The sequence below is a fragment of the Diplotaxodon limnothrissa genome, linkage group LG7 (assembly GCF_057381915.1).
Source record: "Diplotaxodon limnothrissa isolate DT_005_m linkage group LG7, D_limnothrissa_male_GT1.1, whole genome shotgun sequence".
Lineage (NCBI taxonomy): Eukaryota > Metazoa > Chordata > Actinopteri > Cichliformes > Cichlidae > Diplotaxodon > Diplotaxodon limnothrissa.
The window spans coordinates 24294902-24315037 of record NC_140602.1 but is presented as its reverse complement, the minus strand read 5'-3'; the positions used below and the strand labels follow the sequence as shown (position 1 = coordinate 24315037).

At 38.7% G+C, this 20136-nt stretch overlaps 1 protein-coding gene across 1 annotated transcript; it reads left to right on the top strand.

Annotated features, from left to right (window-relative positions):
- Positions 1-1548: 1548 nt before the first annotated feature.
- rassf9 (Ras association domain family member 9) lies at positions 1549-10744 on the top strand. The gene is made up of 2 exons (XM_085357748.1): positions 1549-1661; positions 9221-10744. Exons 1-2 carry the CDS (start codon positions 1615-1617, stop codon positions 10479-10481), a joined length of 1308 nt encoding a protein of 435 aa, XP_085213874.1. The 5' UTR covers positions 1549-1614; the 3' UTR covers positions 10482-10744.
- The last annotated feature ends 9392 nt before the right edge of the window (positions 10745-20136 follow it).

Here is a 20136-nt window from a genome sequence, read left to right as displayed (position 1 = left end):
CATCAAGGCTTACATGTCTATTAGGCACATCTGAAGGTTCAGTAATTGATTTGTATCTCCTGCCTTCATGAGAAACTGAGTTTTATCAACATAGCAATGAAAGTTTTTGCAGTTATTTCTACTAACATTGTCTAAGGGAAGCATGTGCTGTCAATAGTATTGATCCCAGCCCAGAACCCAGAAGAATTTTCCCCTAATGGTTAATTTTATTTGTAAAGAAATTCATGAAGTCATTAGCAGTTAAGGTCAAAGGAATACTTGGGTCAGCAGAGCTCTGACTCTTTGCCTGGCTGCTCTGCTGAACAGAAACTGTTTTCCTCTATCAGATGTCTAATCATTGAGGGCTTTTTAAAGAGTAGCAAAGTATTTTTTCCAGATCAGAAGAAGGTCTTCTAATTTAGTGAAATGCCATTTCCTCCCTAGTTTAAAAGTTGCCTGCTTTAAGACAGGTGTGACTTATACAAAGCTGTACGTTTCTCTGCTTTGTTGAGTCATAGTTGGGCTGTTACATAGGTAACAAGATAATCTGTCTCTGAAGGAGTAAGATTCAGGTAGCTGCTCGCATCATGAGTCAGTACATGGTATTATTGAAGATAACAGTGCAAGGATCATGTCTTTAAACTTTGTTACAGCACTTTCAGAGAGACCTCCACTGTAATGAAATGTATTCCCATTATTGTAAATTTAAATTTAAAAAATGGTCAGACAAGACATGTTTTCAGGGAATACTGTTAAATACTCAGTTTCTATGATGTACCATATGTCAGGACAAGATTCAGAGTGTTTTTAAAATGACGAGTCAGTTCATTTACATTCTAAAAGAAGCTAATTGTGTTTAAATCACATACAGTGTGGAGGCTGTTGCTCTCAGCATTTACACTAATGTTAAAATCACTTTCAACGATGAGTTTAAGTAATGCTCAGTCAGTTGTTTTAGCTGTGTGTTTTTGTGGCTACCCTATTTAGTAATTAACCCCCAAAAACAATTAAATAATTTCAATATGTGTTAGGACAGCTTGAAAAACCACGTGCTCTTTGAGAGATTTACAGCGTCAAACACTCTTAGACTTTTTTTTTTTAAACAGGCTGTTTCATCTCAATGTAACATTTGTTGATCCAGAAAGGAAGACCATTTATCAAAACCCAACATGTTACATTTTCCTGGGTTGTAATGTAAACATGTTGTAACATTACATTACAGCTTTTTTTTTTATGTCGTCAGCAGGGTGGATACATGAAAAGAAATGCTGTTATTCTGTGCCTTATCTGCTCTATATTTTATATTATAGTTCCGCTAATATTTCAACATAATCTACAATGTTCTCTAATTGTTACGTTATTTCGTATTTCTGCAGAGCTGAGTATCCTTTTGAAGAAAGTGTTTCGTTTAGTCGTTCAGGTTGTTCCTGCAGGTGGAAGGGGGCAGAGTTTCACCATTAAATCTCGTTTGGCTGTAGGAAACACCTCCCTCCGCTTTTCGGATGGGGCGGATAGAGTTGCACCCGGGACACCCGTCAACTTTTCTGAAACATTCCGATAAGTGTCCGACGTCCTACCATGCCTGGACTGTAACTCACTTTGGATCGCCGGTCTGTTTTCTTGTGCTCCTGAGTCATGGCTCCATTTGGAAAAAACTTCCTTAAAGCCCGAATGAAAAACAGGTAACTTGATCAGATGAGTATGAGCTTTCTTTAAACCTGTTGAGTGTGTTTTCCCCCAACTTCGAGCATTAAAAAAAGACGTTACAATGAAATGCGTGAGGGAGACGATTTACGCTCAACTCGGCGCGCATCGAACTACGAATGAGCAGCACAAAATAAAACGCAGTTAAGTTGTTAATTTAGTTCTGCATATCATCTTTTTGACTATTATTATTGTTTTAAAAAATGATGTCTCCCCGGTCCAGTTAGAAAAACTGACAAACCTCCATACTGAATTCCAAGGAAATAATATACACTTCCGTGGAATATGAGATTTTGAGCGTCCTTTTTTTCATCAAGGTTATTACTATCTTAAACCAATTCATTCTTAATTTCCTTAATACTATTTGGGGAGTAATATATATTAATTTTACTAATTAAAAGCCAGTTTTGGCGAACCTGTCCGTGTGTGCACATGTTAAGATTTTTCATGTTACATTTTTAATGTAACTATACATGAACGATTTTATCAGTGTGCCAATGAGTGATGTGCCTTTTAGTGGTGGTCTTTGTTTGTTTACAACACTGCAGGCCTACTGTACATTAGCTTGTAAACGTTTGGACTTTCTTCTGCTATTATAAAAAAAACCACACACATATGTACACGTACAAAGTAGTAGAGATCATGTAATCTGTATTACCATAATTTGCTTTTTGCAATTTCCCTAAGAGCGTAGCTTGGCCTTTTGATGTGCTTCTCTCTGCAGCTGGGGTCCAGCTACAGTTCTGTAAAGGCAAGGAGGAAAGTAGAGTTACTGAGCCACAAGCTGTCGTCTGTTATTGGTGTAGACATTCTGCTTCTTTTGTTGACTACAGACTTTTGTTGTGCAGAGCTGGTAAACAGAGTTCTCTTTCTGAGTATCTAGGTCATGATTGAATCCCTTGCTGCCAAGATCAAGACAAGGAAAGTTAAAGGGTTTTAATTAGCTTTACTCATTAAGGGTCTCAATTAACACCAAACACAGCAACAACGCTGAGAGGTATGGTAGTGTACAGTGCTAAATTACAACACTTTGACAGAGGCACCATCAGCAGAATTGATGCATTTTCACATCACACAGAGCTGAGATGAATTATCTTTGATAACTTCAAACAGTCTGACTGAAGTTGTCTCCAGTGGCTGTCTTATTTTTTTTTTCTTGCATAGTAATTATCATCGAGGCACCTATAATTATCTCAAGTGTTTAGATCTTTAGACATGTCAAACGCTTCACTTCGGAGACACCTGAGGCTGGCTCCTACTCGAGGTGAAACTTTGAGCTGGATGTTGACAACATGTGCAGTCGGAGCAAGCCGAAGCATCAAAATATTCACAAAATAAGAAAACGTTAATGTTGATTTGGTAAATGTAAAAAATATTGGAATATTCCATACTAAAATCAGGGAGTCTGATCCTTCAAACAACAGGAAATACAAGCCTCAGAATTATGTGACCAAAGCAATGTAGTGACCACTTGCACTAAGCCACCACTATAGCATTGTTAATTAGTTTTTAACATTGCTAGATTAATACAAATTTGCAGGCTGCTGAAAGCAATAAAAAAAAAAGACAGTTTGTGTTTAAAAAGGACAGGGGAAGTCATTTCTTTTAATGAGAAAGGGTTGTTATGGTGATTTAGATACTTCCTGTGGGCAAAAGATAATAGGGGTGGGCGATTTCACATAGGAAAGGAACAAACAGGGTGTGTTGTGTCTCTGCTCACAGATGCTTATCAGGGAAGGAGTCTTCCCAGAGATCAACATATCCAGATAAAAAAGTCACATTATTTCCTCAGCAATCCCTCATTCTTATCCTCAGATAAGAACAAGAGGAAACGTCTCCTGTCCAGCATCCAATAGTTTCTCTTCTGCATTCTCTGTGTTAAAGCCAAGCCAGACAGACACTTTGTAGATACTTTAGACTAGTATGATTTATTTGTTTTGGCTTGGATTTCTATATCTTACCTTTTTTAGTAAACCCCTATTGTTTTATATACACCAGTCAAACCTATAATTTGTTAGATAAACTACAAGTGTTGGTCTCGAAGAAAGAGAAACTTTGATTAGTGTAGGAAATGCAAATGCAAGCTTCTTATTGTCCCCTTTCACTTGTCTGATATTATTGACATTTATGTTTTTGAAGAAAAAAAAAGTGCAGAGGTCATGAGTCTGCAGTGCATTGTGTCATATCCTGCAGCGCACATTCAGTTTCCTTTTAAAGGAAATACAGCTGAAAAATGTCTTCACTTCATCTCTAGTTGATCCAGTCAGCCACAACTTTTTATCAGAACTTGTTCTTCCAGTCAGCATTAGTTTAGTCATAAAATCAGGATGAGTAAGTAAGAAATGTTGGATTGCACATAGGCCTTTTTTTCTGGTTTTAACTTGAGGTTAGCATTTGTGATTTGAGGATTTATGTTTACTTATTTGATTGTACTTAGCTTGGCTTAACTGAACAGATCAAGATGCCAGTAAAATTCATGACTTTTCCATCAACCTCGTGTTAAGTGCTAATTATGAGGTATTACAGCTATGAAAACCACAAACAAAATGAAGGCGTTAGCATAAATCACACAGATTTTAATTTTGAATTGGTTGATGCTGCATAGAAGGTGAATTAATCTATCTGGGGTAAGTTTGATCGTTTCACTCAGGACTGTTTTGAGCTGTAAAAGCAAACCTGTGATCTTATCAGCAGCAAATATAATCAAATCCAAATATACTCACGATTCCATAGTGAGACGTGTTGACAGCAGAGGCTAAAGGACATGTTTGCCTATCTGCTATCAAAGCTTTGTTTCTGTTGAGCATATTTGCATCTCTTTTTCGTCATTGATCTGCCAAAACATGTCGGGACACTTTAGAGCTATAACTCTGTCATTTGCTATGACTTGCTCAAACCACCAGCATACAGGCCTCTGTGGTAACTTGTACCTTGCAAACTTATCACACAAGTGGGAACTGTTAATTCCTTCCAGGTTGTCATTATGAGCATTACAATATGCTACCGCAATGCAGCCGTAACGTAATCATCCAACACAGAAGCTGGTACGGAAATTCCTATAATTTAAGGTTAAACTGAACTTAGACGTGTGGGTAGTTTCCTCCCGCACGTCCCAGTTCTAACTGGATATCTCTGCCTCTAAGTTCAAGGTGAGGTCAAGTGGGTCTGCTCAGGTTTCTCGGGTTCATTCAAGTGTGAATTTAAAGTCGAACCTGTACTGTGCCAGTTGCCGTGCAACATCCGTCTTCACCCATAAGGGCTTTATATTTTAGTTTTTCTTGAAAGTATGTGTCATCTGAAGCTGTAATTCAACATTAGCTTTGAGTTCATTACACTATCAGTGTCAGCTTTGTCATTTACCACCCAGCAGTGTGACCTATGAAGGCACCCTCATTTGCTGCGTCTGGAACTGCTGTGTAATCCCAAGCTATGAATATCAAATGGCACCCAAAGTGACAGCCCTCATAAAGTATGTGGTGCGATGCAATCAGCGCAGCAGTGCATGCACTACTTGTGTATCTCTTGTCAGAGTCCTAACAGTTTGCCATGCATCTAATTGTTTGCTCTTAAAAAACACCGCAAAGTTCTGGTTAACCACATTTCAGCCAGTACAGTAAGTCAAAGTGGTGATGTCTGTGAGGCTAAGCCAGCACAATTCAAGTTGCCATTAATGGAGTCATATTCCTGCAGTATTCTTTCCAAAATAAACACAGCAGAAGAATCATTGTTCTATGAGGTAGAGCTTTAAAGAAAAAATATGCTATCGTTTAGGCTGAGGGGCTAGTGTACAGCCGTCTTTAATACCCTTTAGTACCCTGATAAAAATTGCTGTTTTCCTCAATAAGAAGCAATGTAAAAAGCCATAAAAGTGCAAGTTAGGTACTGTTTACAAGGTTGTGTCAGTGACAGAAAACTTCCAGGAATTGCTGGGAGTTTATGTGGATTTTGATGTACTAGCAGTTGACTCACAACCCTGAGGCTTACAGGGGCCTTAAATGTAAGTGATAATGCTGTTAGCTGCAGAAATGCAAAGCAGGATACCAAGAGCTTTCAATAAGTTCTGCCACAGCAGGACACAGACTTCACATCTACTAACTGCTGGGAATCATTGAGGCTTTGCCATTTTGGCTGCATTGCATAAGCTACAGTGTTTAGACATTCTCCAAGTCAATTCACACTGGCATTAGTTGCAGCATGTGTATCTGGACCTTAACAATCAAAGAACTCTAACAATAAATATTCCTTTAACTAATTTGGAAACTAAATTAGACTCATAAAAGTCATTCTCATGAATAAATGAAATATTTATTTCTTTTTCGTCCAAATAAATCATTTGCTTTCAGTTCCAATGTGTTCCAGTGATAACGCATAATAGAAACTGTTAGCTCTTTCTTCACAGTAGAATGAAAATTAAAAGTAACCATAGTGAGCAACATGGAATCTCTTTTCCTCCCTTCCTCCTACAGTGCATAAAACTATAGTGGCAGGATGTTGCCTGAGTGCTGGTGATTGTGGCCTGAGACAAATACAGGTGTTTCCCTGCCTAACTGTACTGTCTTCCTGCACAGCTGTGGCCTTGGGTCACCCTTTCTGAAATAGCCAGTGTATGTACAGCATGTTTATTCGCCTGCAAGATTAGAAATGAGGACAGTGTGTGACAGGTTCAGGTTTATTGGAAACATCTGCATTGTGTATTTACAGATGTGTAGTATAGCTATGCTGCACTGAACATGTAATTATGATTTTGTTCCCTTTTCCTTTACCTTTCTTCTTTCGTGCCCTTGCACTTCTTGCCTCAGCCATTCTTTCATCCTTGCAATACAGTATAACAGTGGCTCACAAAATATTTTTTGGCCCCATATAATGAAATTGCTCTGATTTTTGGATTCCTCATCACATGCTGAGAAGGTGGGAGAGGTTTTGACCCATTAATGCACATGTGAAAGTAACCTTTAAGTATTGTTTTATCAATAATAAATAAAATATGCATAATTGGTCAGGTTTACCACTCGTAATTCATCCAAATGAATTTGTTTTGTACATAGCATTTTAATTTAAGCTGACAACGACACTATGTTTAATAAAAGTAATGGGTTAAAAAGTGAAATAATGTATTGTATTATATTATAATAAGACTTTTTCAAACACACCACAAACTTGCCACAGTTGATGCCATGGTTCATGCCCTAACACATATTGACTGCTCTATGATGTTGAGCTGTTGTGTCAGATAAGCTCATTTTTTAAGCATGTGGCCACTATGTACGGTGTACTGGGTACACCGCCTGTTTTCTTTCCTGTGCAGCAGTAGCACTGGGGCTGTGTTGTATTGGGTGAAGTTGGAAATTCCATGGTCAAAGCAACAAGGGTTGTTGTCTATTAAATGCTTGAGTCATGTTGGAATTGTTTGGCCTACACATAGCTCAGGTATTTGCTTTGCTCCGGTTTTCTCCAAGAGTCTCAATAACCATTAACCAACCTATGAATTGCATTCCTGAGACCTTATTCGCCAGATGTTTACACTATGCTCCAGTTGGGTGTTCATGTGTTATGTGGGAACCAATACATTGTGGTATCAGTCTGTCAAATCTACAAACTGAGAGATAAGCCTCTTTCTCCCTTTGAATAATATACACAATGTCTTAGACATGCAGGTTGGGGTATCCTATCTTAATAGGATGTGGCTTGTTTTTTGTTTTTTTTGGTTTGGTTGGTTGGTTTTTTTGCTTCCTCCCGCATTGGTGACGTAAATTAGCATAAGTTGCATTCGGCCAAGGTTATCAGAACAAATAAAGGCAAAGCAGGTACATGATGTAGGGTTTAGATGTGAAGACGTTGCTGCATACCAACCTGAGGAACAACACTGAACTTTGATAGCTGGGCTAAACAAAGGACTTGATTTTAATCCCAAAGTCTGTTTTAATACATTGTAAATATAGATAAGACTTCAGATTTATCTAGATAGTAAAGTGAAATATAATTTTAAAAGGCTTAGATGAAAATCCCACTTCCAGACAAGTGTGTTGGCCCATTCCTTTTACCCATCAGTGTCACTATATCAAATTTCCTGACAAGCTACAGCCAGATTTCCTTGTTGATGTTTTCTGCTTTTGTTATTTAAGGCTAATTTTTTCAACCTTTTTTTATTCGTAGATGTGATATTATCCAGGATTAGAAGAATGTTTTTCTCTATTACTGTGAACTGACTAAAGAAGTATTGTCTTTTGGGTTGAAAAACCACAGACCAACATTCCTTTAACCCACAAAAATCAGTCTGCAGTTAAACCATCAAAGGAGGAGTTCTACTTTTTTGTGTCTGTGATTTTTATGTGGATAATCTTTCTCTGGGTTTCTTTGCGATTAAACTGTCTGCAATTATAGGAGTATTATGTGTCACTTGTTTTTCCCTGAAGACTAGAATTTAACTTTAAATAATTCACCAAGACAGAAACTTGGCAGTCAGAGATTCCCTAATGAAACACATGAATCGCAGAATGTTCCTAACATGTTATCTTTCATATAAATAATAGAGTGATACATCATTCTTTATCCTGAAATCAGATTTAAATGTCTGGTGATGTTATCTTCTTATTTGTGGCCGTCTGCATTGCCGGTGCCTATCATTTAATGACTGGATATTAGGTCCTGAATATTACCGGTGGTTCATTAAGGATGTAAAAAATGAATATCTTCGGCCCATCAGAGGTCAATTTTTGAACAGGTTTTACGATCCATGCAAAAACTTAATGAGGGCCTTGAGGTTAAATAGCTCAGAACTGAACCATTAAGTGATCATCTCTGATGAGTAAGACGATGAGAAACAGTAATAGAATCAAGCCAGGAAGCACAAAATGACTGAATGTAGTTTTCTGCTCATTGACCTAATGGAAAGCCATCAAATAAGGATGCATTCATAAAAACATACTACTTAGAATAGGAAAACAACTTTTAAAGTATTATAGAGAGAGAGACTTATTTTACTTCAGATGGCAAGTATGTTGAAATATGGCTGTCTAAATTTCCTTTTGGGATTATTTATCTAACTACATTTTTTTTAACCCTTTTGTTGAACTGCTGTCTAGAAAGGAGCATTTCTAATCCCCAAATGCACGTGTCTAGAATTGAATTTGTGAACATAACTACTACTATCACTAAAAATGTATTCCAATTCAATTTATAAAGCACCAAAACACAACACCAAGTTAAAGACTTACAATAATACAGAGAAAACAGAGAAAACTTCAAAAATCAGATGTCGCACTTTAGTGACTGTGGGAAGGAAAAACTCCATATTTACAGGAAGAAACCTGCGGCAGAACCAGGCTCAGTGGGGGCCAGCCATCTGCCCCAACTGGTTGGAGGTGAGGGGAAGGAAACACGACCAGCAATCCAAACCCGCCTTAATGCAATGAAACATGAAGGGTTATATTTTAATGTCACAGAGTGTAAACATTGTAGAGCATTAACTTAAGAAAGCATTTCCAAGTTTTCATGCATAGCCAAAGTTGTAACTTTTGTTTTTTTGTCTTCTGCATAGGACAAAAGATGCAGAGCCTGTGGTAGGAAAGGAGATCCAAGTTACTGTCTGCAATGAAGAGAAGGTTGTCTGTGGAGTAACAAAGCATACGACATGTGCAGATATGATTCAGGCATTGCTGGATGATCACAAGTCAGTCCCAGAGAGCAAGCGGCTACTGGATGGAGAACCCAAAGACTTCTGTCTCGTTGAACGGTGGAAGGGTTTCGAGAGAGCTTTGCCACCTCTTACCAGAATACTGAGACTCTGGTATGCTTGGGGTGATCAGAGGCCCTTCATACAGTTTATTCTAGTTAAAACCAGTGATTTCGTGCCTCAGCCTGCTAAGAAAGGTGGAAAGTGCAAAGGGGCCAAGCTGAAGCGATGTGAGCACGGTCGTGCTCAGTATTCCCAGTCTCTGCCAGCGGAAAAACAAAAGCGCATGGTAAAAAAAGCTTTCCGAAAGCTGGAGAAACTTCATATGGAGAGCAAAAGCTCCCTAGGTGCAGAGGAGATCGACCAGATGGTGCAACTTATTCTCAACCAGGACCACACAATTAGAGAGCAGATCCAGCGGATAAGGGAGCTAGATTCAGAGATTGAGCGGATTGAGCTGCAAGTCCAGCAAGAAACCAAGTCGGAGACTTCCTTGGCTCAGGCCTGCAGTCCAAATTCCGAGGCACACATTGAGGAGCAGCTGCAAGAATACTTGTACACCAGCGATGGGGTTGTACAGCTGGACATGGAGGTTCAGAGGCACCAGGAACTCATCCTCCAGTTGTCCCATGAAATTGACGCTGAGCTTAGGAAGGCCAGCCTCGCTCTGGCTCAAGATGAAGACCAGGAAGGAATGGCCACTGGTTCCTGGATCCCCGCTGACACAGACGAAGCATTTTATACTGCTGAAATCGAGAGGCTGCAGGGCGAACTGAATCACAGCCTCTTCACCGGTGTTTCCATTCACAACCAAGCTGCTGAAATAGACAAGCAGATAAAGTACTTTGACAATACACTGGTTTCTAAGGATCAAGAGTGCTGGCAGCTAGCCGCCCAGCTGAGCTCATTGCAAATCACGGACAGCACAGAGGAGGAGCAGCCCATAACAGTCCAAGGGAAAAGTGAGACCCAGTGCGGCATTTCTCAGACAGTGAAACTCAAACACACCCTGTCCCCTCTAGACATTACAGACACAGACTCAGACACTGGGATTAGCTCCACACACAGTCAGGACTCTCTGTCACCGTGTCTCGATTTCCCTCCCCCGCTGGACACAGACGTTTGAAGAACCCGGTTCACTCAGCAATGTGTTCTTCTTCAGTCACCAGCTGCAGTTTTTTACTCCTCACATGTGCTCTTTGTTTCATGCTCTGTGCTTGCAAAATTAGCAAAAAGACACATTTTCTGCAATTTTTAGTGTCTCCGGAACTTTGTTGCATCGTCATCACACCATGCCAAAAAGAAGAATGTAAGAAATGTCAACTTGGGTTCCAACAAATTAATACAAGAGTACTGTGGTTGATTCTTAAACGTGTTCACAGAAAATTGGTCAAAAATGTTTTTGCAAAGAGTTTGCAAGATGCAAAACATATCCTTGTTTAATATGAATAATTTTCTCAGGTATCAAAGTAACAGATGGTTAGGTATCAGTGTAACATGAAATAATACATGCAAGACACTAACTGAGGCTGTGCGTGCGCTACTTATAATCCTACATTATTGATAGAAGGTTTTCCCATTTTTAATTGCCAACAGAGATGCAAAGACCAATTTTTAGATGTTTAGATTTGTCACTTTAGATGATAGTAAATAAGCTTTTTGCTTTTTGTAAAGTCCTCAAGCTATTTATTAAGTTGCACTTCTTACACACTTAAGGCTATTAACAATGTTTTATATTAAAACAAAAAGATAATAGTTTTGATGTAGTATTTGTAAAAGAAAAATATACTTTAAACACTGTTCTTGACTATTCTGTAAATACAAACCTAGTTCGCCCGATTTCAAATGGTAATTGCCCCTTCTTGATATATCATTATTTAACTGTGATTAGATGACATCTTTCTGTCTAGAAAGGGCTACAAAGTCATTTCTAAGGCTTTCATGATTCAACACTAAGAAAGAGAATAGATAAAAATGGCATCCATTGCAGAGTTCCAAGGTGAAAATCACTGCTGACCAAAAAGAACACAAAACCTTGTGTCACATCTACCAAAAACAACTTGATTCCCGAATATTCTGTGGATTGATTAGACAAAAGCAGAACTTTCTGAAAGGTTTGCATCCTGTTACACCTGACGTAAAAGGTAGCACAGCATTTCATAAGGAAAACATCATACCAACAGTCAAACGCAGTGGTGGTAGTGTGATGGTCTAGGGCTGCTTTCCTGCATCAAGGCTTTGGCAACTCTCTACCGAACAGACTCTATCCTGGCAGACGGCATCACCTGGAACTCAAGTGCACTGAGGTTATGCAGCAGGACAATGATCCAAAGTACGCCACTGAATGGCTTAAATACACACAAAGAGCAATGAGCTCACAAGGAGTCCAAACTGAAATCTAATTGAGATGTTTTGGCATAACATCTCAATTAGTTCATGCTCAAAAATATTCCAGTGGGGCTTAATTAAAACAATTCTGCAAAGAAGAGTAGAACAAAGTTCCTCCACAGTGATGTGAAGGACTCATTGCCAGTTATTGCTAATGTGTAATTGCAGTCCATGCTGCTAAGATTGGCACAACCTGTTATTGGGTTTAGGGGTTTCGTTTTTGACACAAGACCTTGTTGCATTTAGTTATTTTACCTTAATAGATAAAATCATCATTTAAAAAGTGCATTTTGTATTTACCCGGGTTATCTTTGTCTAATGTTTAAAACAGTGTGACAAATATGCAGAAATATAAGATATCAGGAAGGAGGCAAATACTTTTTCGCAGCACCTTATGCTTCTGCAAGTAATATAAGTAATTACTGAGAAAGGCACAATTGTAAAAGAAAAGCTTATTTATTTACTGTAGTTACCAAACTACCAGTTACCAGAATTTTGGGACATTGTGTAAAATTCAAGTAAAAATAAAATGCAATGGGTTCATGAGATCTGCAAATCTTGTAAACCCATTTTGCTCGTAAACATTTCAAACATTTTAATATTTCATGAAAATATTATCTCATTTTGGATTTGGTGACAGCAGCATGTCTCAGAAAAGTTGGTGAAGGGCAAACGAAATTCAAGTTACAACAATTTCTGGTACATAAATAGCTGGTGGGACATTTTTCAGATAATTTGGCAACAGGTCAGTAAAATGACACAGTCTGAAAACATGGGAAGCCAAAAATATGACAAAGAAGACAAAGAATCTTATATCAAATAAGAATGGGAAAACATTCCTCTCCCACGAGTCCAGCAACCGTTCTCCTGAGTTCCCACATGTTTACAGACTTAGGGGAAGCTACACAGCATAAACGTGGCTTTCTTCCAACTTTTTTGTCATGCAGAGATGTGTTGCTGCAGTCAATTTCAAAATGAGCTAATATCTTTTTCTTAAAATGCCACATTTTTCTCAGTTTAAGCATTGAACGTGTATCCTCTTGTTAATTAAATATGGGTTTATGAGATTTGCTTATCACTGCATTGTTTTTGTTTGCAATTTTCACAACGTTCCAGCTTATTTGGAAATGGGTTTGTATTTTTCAGATGTAATTTTGTGACAAATCACTATTCGCTACCTGCCTAATCAAACACTATTTTCACTATCCACCAAATTCAATTCACACGCCCTGTGTTTTAACCACTTAAAACGTAAGCTATTATAAAGAATAATGTACATCTTGACTTTCATAATAAAAGCTAATACTTTAAATAACTAAAAACACTGTCGTTGGGTTTTTCGGCACCATTTGTTTAGGATTTGATTGTCTTATAAATAAAGCCTAGCAACAGCGCTGACTAAGGAAGGGTATCTTCTTATACAAATCATAGGATTTGAAATCATAGGGCTGCTTGCCACATTTCCAACAGTTTCACATCTAGTTAGGGTCTTTAAACACTTACAAATTGGTTTTGATCAAACACAAATCTACGCCTGGAGACTGGCGTAGTTTTGTGTCCTTTTTGGGAAGAATACATCTTCCAATGTTTTTTATCATTATTATTATTATTTTAGTTGCCATTTGTATAGGCACAAAATCTTGGGTTATTAAAAATGCAAAAAAAAAAAATAGTTAAGCACTGGGCTGCTTCTAGAAAATCTTTATTCTAAGGTTAAAAGGGGGAAAAAACTAGTGTGTCATACCCATTGAATTGAATTAAGCTCTCAGTCACCATAGAGATATGACACAGTTACCTCAGAGTCCTCAGGCACCATATAATCAGACGAGATGGTCACCAGGCTAGCACAAACAACAGCGAACACTCTCCTCATGTCTAGGTACTGCTGACAGATGAACACTTTGTGCTCAGGGCAGAGCTGGGCTGGAAAAAAGCAGAGGATATCTATTTCACACACAATTGACTCACCCACCCTGCCCTCTGTCTTTGCTCCTTCAAGCTACCAAGTAACCAAGCATGAAAGGCCTGAGAGCTTACAGTTCGAAGCAATCTTGCACTGGCATCCCCAACCTGTTGATGAAATGGAGGTTTATGGTGTTATGGACCAGGCTTTCTATAGCTCCTTTCTACTCCTTTCTGAGAACTCAAGCACTTTCTTCTAGTGTCAATCACATTATCATACATGCACATAGTGGTTTTATCTATACAAAAGCACTTTTATCTAACTCACTCACACTCCGATGGATACATCAGGGAAAACTTGGGGTTTAGTATCTTGCCCATCTTGCTCTTTGAGACATGGGGAACACAGAAATATCTGGGGATTGATCTGACCAGACAGTCTGCTATCCAACTACTAACCAGGCGCTAACATTTTCCAAAATCCGACAAGATCGGATTAGTTTTATTAAACTTTTAAGAAATATACTTTTGGCGCATTTGAAGGAAATGATCAAATAAAGAGCCACAGACCAAATAGTTTTCATTGTGTCATAATAAAGTTTGATTTCCCTCTGATCTATAGAGAGAGCCCAAGCTGTTTTTTGATACTGCATTTTGTAAGTGACCCCACTGATTGTGGCCACAGCAGACTCACTCACTATGAGTCACAGCATCTAGATAGAAGAGCTAGATTGCTTAGCTGTCTGCCGCTGAGGCAGATAAAAGACAGACTGTGGCTACAGCCATGGTTGTACTTTGGTTCTTATGATTACGCATATGACACATTAGCTTATAATGAGTGTTGCACTACATGCAGAGGTTTTATGACGTATGGAGTGAAAATCATGATTGTGCTAACTAGGCATTGTATTAAACTACTGTGTTCTTTAACGGCTTAGGTGGATTGGTAGCAAATCTTTCATATGTAATGAGAATAACTTTTGTGGCTAACATGCAGGTTAATGCCAACAGGACCACTGAAGGACAGTCACAGCACAACACACACTGAACTGAAGTTACATGTGCTTGAATGATATTGATGTGGATTGTGCTTTGATCAGAGCCACCAGTGCACATTTAAAATGCCACAAAGGCTGGTCCAACCGTAAGTGAAAATATCACGAGGGCCCCCTCACTGAAAAAAAGCATGCAAAAATAAGAACAGGTTGAAACCAAAGTCAGAAAAATCAGCCGTGTCTATGTTGAAAGATCAAATTAAAAATGATAATAATGGTTTACAAGTGCAATGCCGGAGGGTGAAATTTCACTGCATGAGTCATCAGTGCTCTTAATACCTCAGGGGGAGCAACAGAATCAAACTCCTTTGTTTACAAGCATCAATAAATTTAAGAGTTTGAGCATGTGAAGCAATAACTTCCTGAAAAAGTCATGGACACACGAGGAGAATGTGGGTGTTTCTGACAGCAAGTCTGAATTTGGATGAGCCAAATTTTCAAAAATAAAATCTGTTCACATCAAGAGCACAGTGTCGTGCCTCAGACACCACATGATCAACGTAAGCCAGAAAACAGGTTCTCAGATACTAGCAGGAGAATGTGGGGTTCAGAATCAAGGGCTTCAAGTACCTCTGGAACAGCCACATGTGTTGAAGCAGAAGCTTATATGGCTGCTCTTCTTGCTCCAAGACTGTTTAAAGCCAAATATCATTTGGTCCCACAATAACAGGAAATAGGAAAAAGAAATGAGCGATTCAAGTGTTGACAACAGCCTCACTTGCTCTTATAAACCCCCTTCTCAAGTCAATAAGAGCCTCAAGAAGCCATGTGCAAAGCAGCGTGTTCAATAGATGTAATTATAAGGTATCCTATTTCAACAATATAGAGAGCGAGGATCTAATGGCCTTGCTGCTGTTCATTCTTATGGTTGAGGAGAATGTTGAAGTCCAAACTGTCTGTGAGTCTCATATGAGAGGGTCTATGTTCCTGGCAGGGCTCTGCTGGGCTGTTTGTGATTGAATGAATTTAGGAGGCATTAAAACACAAAGCTGGATGTTGAGATCTCAGTTTGGTACTGGCTAGCATTGGAAGTAATAATCATTTAAAGTCTGAACCATGAAATTATGGCCAGAATATTCAAATTCTTTGTAATTGAAGCATTTTGTTGTTTTGTTTTTTTAAACCTTCCATCAATTTTTAAGAATAAAACACGTTTGGTTTGCTTAGAAATGCAATGTGCAATTTATTGTGCCCTTTTTTTTGGGGGGGGGGGGGGGGGGGGGTCATACCGATGTTGTTAAAGTCTCAAAAACTTAAAAAAAAACTTGTGTATGAAATATGATGCACTAGGCATTAAGGGGAAAATGTACGATCTGTGATAACCAACCAAAATTAAATAACTGCTATGCTAATAGATTTCAGAAAGCTCATAAGTGAGCAGCAGGCCACGACACAGAAGAGCTGCAGCGGTGGTTATAGCAAGTGGCTGCATACTTTAACATCTCCATTTGAAATAATTTAGCACATCAAGCGTTACATAATTACACTTTGCACTGTACGATGAACTGAAATGTAAAAGTTCTGGATTAGGTCGAATAAAACAAAAATACTAAGAGGAAGCCAAAAGAAAGTAGATCCAAAATAAAAAATTTCCATTGCAACCTCTGCAGGGGTCTATTGAAAATGGCAAATAGAGGTCTTAAAATACAAACTCACCTCTTTCCGCAGTTAAACGTGTTCAGGCACCTACTGTGCTCAAATGGCAGTAAATATTAAAATGAACAGAGATTTTGGCTCTGGTTCTTTAGGGTGTTAAGGAGCTGCTTGTTCTTTCGCAAACTATTTGCTGCCAAGGCAGCTGACGCACCAAAAGACATTTAACAAAGATTGGGTATACATTTCCAATCATGGGCAGGCTGAAAAGCCTCAGAAGCAGTGCTTAAGCTGAAAGGGGTAAAAGAAAACTCCATTTACTGTCAAGGTGCCTTGAAAATATGCAATGTTTTAAATACTTCCCACAGAAATACTTTTTTTGTTTGAAGGACGCTGCAGGTAACATTTACCTCTTCTCTCTGCTGCAGATCAGCAATTCAAAGACTTACCAGCTCACAAGTGTGTTTGCTGACAACAATAATTACATCTACCAAAATGACAATTAGAGACACTGCAAACCTGTCTTTGTTCAGTCCATCCAGTTACTACAACTGGGCAGTTTGAGTAAACCATAATCTGGCATCAGCTGCCTGTGCTGAAGATGAGAGCTGATTTTTTAATGTATATTTTTGTGTGTAGTATATCTTTACCCAGAAACATAGTATCTCAAATTACAGACAAACAAAAACATGCTTGTCAAAAAGATCAAAGAGGAATTTACTAAATGTATTAAATCTATTACATCTATCTGATGTTTTTATCTCAGCCTTGAGAAAACCAGATCTTTTAAACTCAGAAAAAAGTGAATCAATAGTGAGGAAAACAATGTGCACACCGTCGTATGCAAAGTGTGCTGCAGCTATGGTTTGTTAAGCAGCGTTCAAAACCTGGGAGTATCAAGATGGACTGATAATTGTCATTTCAAGTTTGCGAATGGTTGACTGAGTGAGCTCAGGAAGCAGCTTCCAACCCACAATTCTTGTGTCTTGGAGCAAACCTAACAACATGAAGAGCTGGTTTAAATAATTACTTAACTGTCACACTCCTGTCCTGTGAAAACAGGTTTTAAAGGCACAACCCTCTGCTTTTAAGATCATGTTCAGAGTGAAAAATACTTAATTAGGCTTTTTCCAGATGGCTCGGGTAACTGCAAAGTGCCGGTTACCATAGCTATAACTAATGGCTCATGCTACTGAGGGACTTCTTGTGATGCATCAAACATTTCTGCTTCACCCCCACTTTTTGTCATTAAATATTATTTAATTTCTCTCTCTCTTCCGTCCAATAGTTTGCACAGTTTGTAGTGCATTTTCTCTCTTTTCTGACCTTGTCCCCAACTACTCTAGAGGGTTTTTTCCTGTTAAGCTGACGTTTTTTGTCCCCACCGTCTTCAAGTGCCTTCTCATGGGGGAACACTTGATTCCTTGAGGTTGTAGGTTCTTTACAATAGAAAACACCCAGATAGGACTGCTATTTGAATTGAAGCTTTTGTTTGATCTCAAAGGCACAGTAAATTGCCAGCAAGGACACTGACATGATTCCTTTTCACTGGAATAATACTGTAAAATTCTTACAGACGCCATTACTACTCCGAGTTTGTGGCAGATGAGGTGAGACAGAAAAATCCAGCTGACTACCGTGCCTAATTGTTGAGTGAAATGAACAAATTCTAAATCATCACTGTAAGTTCAGTGGCTTGTAAAGCGGGGAAATGATTGAAGAAGCGTGCAAAACACATTCAGTTTTTGTTTCCACGTATTTGTGTGGAGAAACATTACCACAGTACACCCAGCAGTAAATGTAGTTTTATTATACTAAAATCAAAGTATCTGTGTCTGTTTGTGTAACTTCCCTCTCGCTATACATACTGAATTCAGACTGGGGACGTTTATTTTATGAGTATGACCTGGAATTAAAGCAAAACACATCAGGATTGTTTCTTGCATCAAATGCTGTTTCTGTGGCATTCCAACAGTCCCAGCAGCCAGCCCCAGTCAGTCACATCTGAGTTCACCTTGGACAAATTGGGACCTGTCAAAGTAGTTTAAATGCCTTGGGCTTAATTGCCTCAATCAAAGCACTTTTGTAGTGCCACCCATCCAAAAGCCATGAAGCCAAGTCATGAGTCACCCTATAAAAAAGCCCAAAGTGCAATAAACTATGACTGCTGCCAGATAAAAGCAAGAGTGCAAACAGGGAACCGCGCGAGTGAGTGTGTGTGCACGGTGTGTTAAAGATAAAATTTCAGAAATGTGATCTGGGTCGTGCGGTTGTTTACTGCAGAAAATTTTTTAATTTGTTCCCCAACATTAATGTTTCTTTGCAAATCCTTTGAATCCTCCCACCACCACTTCTCTCCTTGTAGCTCCTGTAAACACATTTTCTTTTGGCGTGGATGTTAATTTTCCTCTTTATTAGAGTTGCTGCCCTGGCCTTTCGACAGGTGTTCTCTGATGCTGCTCGCTGCCCCCGCAGACGTTTATTACAAGACTGCCACTCAGACAGTCAAAGGCACAGACAGAAAACATGGTTCCAGTTGGTTCAAACAGAGGAAGAAATGGAGAAACGAAAAGTTGGATTTTGCTCTGTGGCTGAGCTGCTCTAGAAGCAGAAATAATCCAAGTGGGAGAATGAAAGCTCAGTGGGCACAATCAAACAAAATCACATTCTTCTGGCAAAGTAACATTAGACTGGAGGTCCAGTTCAGTCAGGTCAGAGATGTAAGAGCCACCTTTAGTATAAAGCCCTTCAGATAAAAGCCAAAAAGCACATTTTAAAGCTGCATTAAGGTAGAATTCCTAAGGATTTAATCCTAAACCGGTTAGTACTCACATTCTTGTGAGTCAGCAGGTATACAATTATTGTCTGATTTATTTAAACTGTGTGTGTTGATCTTAATTCAGGGTAACCTTTTACAGTTGTACAATATCATCTTTCAAAGAAGTGGGCTCCACAACAGTTATTATTTATATTAATATCAGGCCATTTACCTGGCTGAATGAATCAGAATCTAGTCTAATCTAGTGCTCTTAAAGCATCTGGCATAGGATCAATTAGTTCCATATTTTCATATAATTTCCAGATTTATTTAATCATATTTGTATTTCTTGGGCGAGCATTTCTGAGCGACATCGGTTGTCTCACAGAAAAATTGCATATTTAGCTCAGATTAAAAGATCATCAGCATGACAATGACCAGAATGTCAGTGTCAAAATTATTCTTAAAAAGCACATTTTGAACCAAAAGCACTGGTAAGAGGTCCTGAACAATAATTTCCTTGGGAAGTTGGGTGAATAATAGGAATTTGTGAAGAAAGAATGTGATAACACCTAAAGCCATGCACCTGTGACGAAACAACGGTTTGTTGAACAAAACGACTTACATGCATGAGGTCCTAGTGGCAGGTGCAGACATGTTTTAGGTGTGAGTTATCCTTCAAGAGTGACAGATGGTTCAACCAGTCACCTGCCAAGGATTTGCATGCTCTGTTGCAAACGGCTTCTAAAGAATATTTCTCAGATTAGTCTATAACAAAAGACCCAGAACAACAGGTTTGGTTGCCATTATTATTATAGCGCAATATGAAAACTTTTTACATTTTTTTAAATTATACCTAATTTGGTCCCATCAAGGCTGTCTCCTTGTACCTCTGAGGAACACATCCTGCATAGTGTGTCACGAGTTATGCAATGTGGCCCCAATATAATATAAATATAAGCAGAAGACACAATGGGGATGATAACGGGAACACGATGGAAGGATAACAGACGTTATGACAAAGGCCAAGGGGAGAACTGAGTCTGTAAATACACACAGGGTGATTAGGACAAAGGGCAATAGAT

What these genes read in the sequence shown, in the direction of transcription:
- rassf9 (XM_085357748.1), top strand. Translation starts at nt 1,615, where the DNA reads ATGGCTCCATTTGGAAAAAACTTCCTTAAAGCCCGAATGAAAAACAG. An exon ending in AAAGCCCGAATGAAAAACAG is followed by an intron (nt 1,662 to 9,220) that starts GTAACTTGATCA and finishes TCTTCTGCATAG; the next exon opens with GACAAAAGATGCAGAGCCTG.